Source organism: Triturus cristatus, chromosome 7, assembly GCF_964204655.1.
Source record: "Triturus cristatus chromosome 7, aTriCri1.1, whole genome shotgun sequence".
NCBI lineage: Eukaryota > Metazoa > Chordata > Amphibia > Caudata > Salamandridae > Triturus > Triturus cristatus.
In genome coordinates this window covers 1,792,705,618-1,792,710,891 of record NC_140590.1, presented here as the reverse complement: position 1 = coordinate 1,792,710,891, position 5,274 = coordinate 1,792,705,618, and the positions used below count along the sequence as shown (strand labels likewise).

Here is a 5,274-nt window from a genome sequence, read left to right as displayed (position 1 = left end):
GTATTCCTTCCTCTGTGTACCCTGACTTCTTCCCTGCAGGGTGTCCCCTGACTTTAGCGCAGAGCTGTGTGTACATTGGCTGGGTGTGTGACGGAGTCCTTCAACTTTGCACATGCATGCTGAGCCATTCTCCACCTGCATCATTCGTGGCATCCTTGGTAGTCATTGTACTTGTGTATGTGGACTATTGACATGACTTCATGGGGACATGTTTTCTTTTTGGCCCTATGCATGCGTATACTCCCAGCCTCGCACACATGTGGTACATGTACTGCAGGGTCTTTGTGCACCTGACTGACATTTGTGGGCATGGTATCTGTGGCTACTCCACCCTTTGCGTTCCATGGGCACTGCTGGGAGTGTTAGGCACCCACCCTTCCTGTCTCTGGGCACTGCTGGGAGGACTCTGCACCCACCCCTCTCATGTCTGGGCACTGCTGGGAGGACTCTGCACACACCCCTCCTGTGCCTGGGCACTGCTGGGAGTGATAGGCACCCACCCCTCCTGTCTCTGGGCACTGCTGGATGACTCTGCACCCACCCCTCTCATGTCTGGACACTGCTGGGAGGACTCTGCACACACCCCTCCTGTGTCTGGGCACTGCTGGGAGTGTTAGGCACCCAACCCTCCTGTCTCTGGGCACTGCTGGGAGGACTCTGCACCCACCCCTCTCATGTCTGGGCACTGCTGGGAGGACTCTGCACACACCCCTCCTGTCTCTGGGCACTGCTGGGAGTGTTAGGCACCCACCCCTCCTGTCTCTGGGCACTGCTGGGAGGACTCTGCACCCACCCCTCTCATGTCTGGGCACTGCTGGGAGGACTCTGCACACACCCCTCCTGTGTCTGGGCACTGCTGGGAGTGTTAGGCACCCACCCCTCCTGTCTCTGGGCACTGCTGGGAGGACTCTGCACCCACCCCTCTCATGTCTGGGCACTGCTGGGAGGACTCTGCACACACCCCTCCTGTCTCTAGGCACTGCTGGGAGTGTTAGGCACCCACCCCTCCTGTCTCTGGGCACTGCTGGGAGGACTCTGCACCCACCCCTCTCATGTCTGGGCACTGCTGGGAGGACTCTGCACACACCCCTCCTGTGTCTGGGCACTGCTGGGAGTGTTAGGCACCCACCCCTCCTGTCTCTGGGCACTGCTGGGAGGACTCTGCACCCACCCCTCTCATGTCTGGGCACGGCTGGGAGGACTCTGCACACACCCCTCCTGTCTCTGGGCACTGCTGGGAGTGTTAGGCACCCACCCCTCCTGTCTCTGGGCACTGCTGGGAGGACTCTGCACCCACCCCTCTCATGTCTGGGCACTGCTGGGAGGACTCTGCACACACCCCTCCTGTGTCTGGGCACTGCTGGGAGGACTCTGCACCCACCCCTCCTGTCTCTGGGCACTGCTGGGAGTGTTAGGCACCCACCCCTCCTGTCCACCCCTCTCATGTCTGGGCACTGCTGGGAGGACTCTGCACCCACCCCTCTCATGTCTGGGCACTGCTGGGAGGACTCTGCACCCACCCCTCCTGTCTCTGGGCACTGCTGGGAGTGTTAGGCACCCACCCCTCCTGTGTCTGGGCACTGCTGGGACGACTCTGCACCCACCCCTCCTGTCTCTGGGCACTGCTGGGAGGACTCTGCACCCACCCCTCTCATGTCTGGGCACTTCTGGGAGGACTCTGCACCCACCCCTCCTGTCTCTGGGCACTGCTGGGAGTTTTAGGCACCCACCCCTCCTGTGTCTGGGCACTGCTGGGAGGACTCTGCACCCACCCCTCCTGTCTCTGGGCACTGCTGGGAGGACTCTGCACCCACCTCTCCTATTTCACAATATGTACGCTCATAACATACACGGATGTGGGTACGCTCCATGCATTCGAGGTGGGGGTACGTGTCGTACTTACACTGTTGGGGTGGGGGGTACGCTCCATGCATTCGAGGTGAGGGTACGTGTCGTACTTACACTGTTGGGGTGGGGGGTATGCTCCATGCATACGCGGGTGGGGGTACGTGTCGTACTTACACTGTTGGCATGGGGGGTACGCTCCATGCATACGCGGGTGAGGGTACGTGTCGTGCTTACACTGTTGGGGTGGGGGTACCCTCCATGCATTCGAGGTGAGGGTACGTGTCGTACTTACACTGTTGGGGAGGGGGGTACGCTCCATACGTACACGGATGGGGGTACGTGTCGTACTTACACTGTTGGCATGGGGGGTATGCTCCATACGTACGCGGGTGGGGGTACGTGTCGTACTTACACTGTTGGGGTGGGGGGTACGCTCCATGCATTCGAGGTGGGGGTACGTGTCGTACTTGCTCTGTTGGCATGGGGGGTACGCTCCATGCATACGCGGGTGGGGGTACGTGTCGTACTTACACTGTTGGGGTGGGGGGTACGCTCCATACGTACGCGGGTGGGGGTACGTGTCGTACTTACACTGTTGGGGTGGGGGGTACGCTCCATGCATTCGAGGTGGGGGTACGTGTCGTACTTGCTCTGTTGGCATGGGGGGTACGCTCCTTGCATACGCGGGTGGGGGTACGTATCGTACTTACACTGTTGGGGTTGGGGGTACGCTCCATGCATAGGGGGTGGGGGTACGGTCCGTACATATCCGTCCCCACGCTATGTGATGCTTGTGTGGCCCGTCCCCAGGCCTTTGCCACGTGGGTACGAGCCGTCCCGCCATTGTTGGGGTGACGTAGGTGTGGGCGTGGTACGACTCGTACCCACGCTCTTAAGGCGTGGGTACGGGACGTACCTGTCTGGTTGTGTTGCCGGTTCGCGCCGTCAAGAACTTCCGTTGTGGCGGTCGCTGGCTTAGCTGGACACACCCCCACCCCCTCGTAGTGACCAGGGCCTGAGGGTCAGGTATGTCCAGGGCATGTGTGCTGTGTGACTATGGTGGTGGTTTTGTGGCCTGCCCCTGGTCCTGCCCCCCCCCTTTCCCCCCTCCCTTTGTTGTTCTGACCTTCTGCGGTGTCTGCGTCGTAACCTGTAGAGGAGGTCGACTGCTATGAGGGCCGGGATGACACGTAGGTTCGGGTCCATGTCTGTCCGTCGCGTACAGGTACTCCTTGTTCGCGTCGTCCTGTCTGTCCGTCGCGTACTGGTACTCCTTGTTCGCGTCGTCCTGATTTCCCGGCAGTTTTTGGCTGCCGGAAAATATTCACCGTGCAGGATGACGTCGGTGCGAATCGTAATTCCTGGTTCGTGAATGGCAGGCTGCGCGCGTCCCGACGTCAGGTCGGCGCTTTCCCGGATCGCATTTGTAGGTTTATTTTCGTCGGTCGGGGTTTTGTACGATTCGTACGGAAATGGTGTTTCCCTGCGAATCGTAATTCCATGTTGGTATATTTTGACGACCGGGTACGCGTTGGATGGAGAATATGCTCCGTCCGACGGTTCGTACCTGGTTTTTACAGGATCGTGATCGTCGCTTTTATCTCTAAAATGTTGTAAGGCATCCACAATTAGAAACTTTGAAATTAAACAACTTAACAAATAACAAAACGCTAGATGGTGTAGAACACTTTTTAATTTGTTTACATTTAGTAAAACATCTAAATGTTACACAAAAAATAAATAATATTATGTTCATATGTTCAAGTATTCCTATGTTTTTGAAGTTATGTCTTCAAAATGCATTTAAAAGCCTTAAATAGATCCCAAGTTTTTATTTCAAAACATAATTTGACAAATGTTTGGTCGCTGCGACACTGAGATCTTAGTATTCATGATTTAATTTAATAGTGTTGCTTTTATTAACATTTATACAACCAATCCTCATGTGAAACAGTACTGCAAATAAATGGTTGTGTCTTTGGAAATCCTTATTTCAAAAAGCCTTCTTCTAAAACACTTGCAACAAGACTGAACTTTAAGAAACATAACAAACAGTTTGGGATCATAACATCAGTGAAAGTAATTGTATTACAATAGTAGTTTAGAAAATGACTCTCTTTTTTATTGGTTTAGCACTTTGAAATTATGCAGCCTATTTGCAGTATCATAAGTTACGTTGCTTTCTTTGATTTCTTCAGAGCTTTTTTAAACTCTGTATTTTTCAAGCAGTATATAATTGGGTTACACAGTGGAGTAACAGCGACATATGACAAAGACATTATCTTGTTGTCCTTAGTTGAATATGTGGACGTCCGCCGCATGTACATAGAAGTGAGAGATGCATAGAATAAAACAACCACCGTGAGATGGGAGGCACATGTGGAGAAGGCCTTGTCCTTCCCACTCTTAGATTTGATTTTCATAATTGAAGCAGCAACTTTGCTATAAGATATGATGATTAAAATAAATGACGTCATTCCTATTACAACTCCACAGATGTAAATGAATGTCTCATTAGTAAAAGTCTCACTGCTTGAAATCTTTAACAGGGCAGTCAGATCACAAAAAAAGTGGTTAATTATGTGGGAATTGCAGAAAGAGAGCTTGGACAATAGCACAATGTGTGGAATTCCATTTAGAAGACCAACTCCCCAGCTTCCAGAGGCCAACAACATGCACACAGCCTTGTTCATGATGGTCATGTATCGCAGGGGATTGCAGATAGCGACATACCGATCATAAGCCATGACTGTGAGGAGAAGGAGCTCAACCGTCACCATGCCTATGAAAAAAAACAACTGTAGCAGACATTTAGTAAAAGATACCCGTATGCCCTCCAGAAAGAAGTGGGCCAGCAGCGGTGGAAAAAGGATTGAAACGTAGCAGATATCGAGAAAGGACAAATGTGTGAGGAAGTAGTACATAGGCGTGTGCAGATGTGAGTTGGAATAAATTGTTGCCAATATCAGAAGATTTCCAACTAGAGTTAACAGGTAAACTACTAAAAATGCAACAAAAAGTGGAATTTGCAACTGTGAAATATCTGAAAATCCAACAATTAAAAAATATTCAGGGGAGCTCAGATTTTCTTTATTCATTTATCCAGCATTTCAACAATTCTATAAATTGAAGATACCCTGAGGATGAAATAAATTTGAGTTAATCGATTTGATTGATTGATACAATGCATTAACAAAAAATAAAACTATTAAATGAAACATTTTGATCACAGAATTTTTATTCTAACATGTATATAGTTTTTTGCTCTCCTCATCTAACGTGCAATACAACTTTTCTTGATGAACTATATTTTCTTCCTAGACCTGGGACACTGAGAGTGCCGCTCATAAAATTGGGAAAGGCAGGTTTCATTCTTCAACCAGAGGTAAAACAAAAAAAATGTTATTGATAGTAACAGTCATTTCT

The 5,274-nt window shown here is 51.0% G+C and overlaps 1 protein-coding gene across 1 annotated transcript; it reads right to left on the bottom strand.

The window, feature by feature from the left end:
- Positions 1-4,019: 4,019 nt before the first annotated feature.
- Positions 4,020-4,946, bottom strand: LOC146813155 (olfactory receptor 5V1-like). Its single transcript, XM_085614719.1, has one exon. The coding sequence runs from the start codon at positions 4,944-4,946 to the stop codon at positions 4,020-4,022; it is 927 nt and encodes a 308-aa protein (XP_085470845.1).
- Positions 4,947-5,274: the final 328 nt, after the last annotated feature.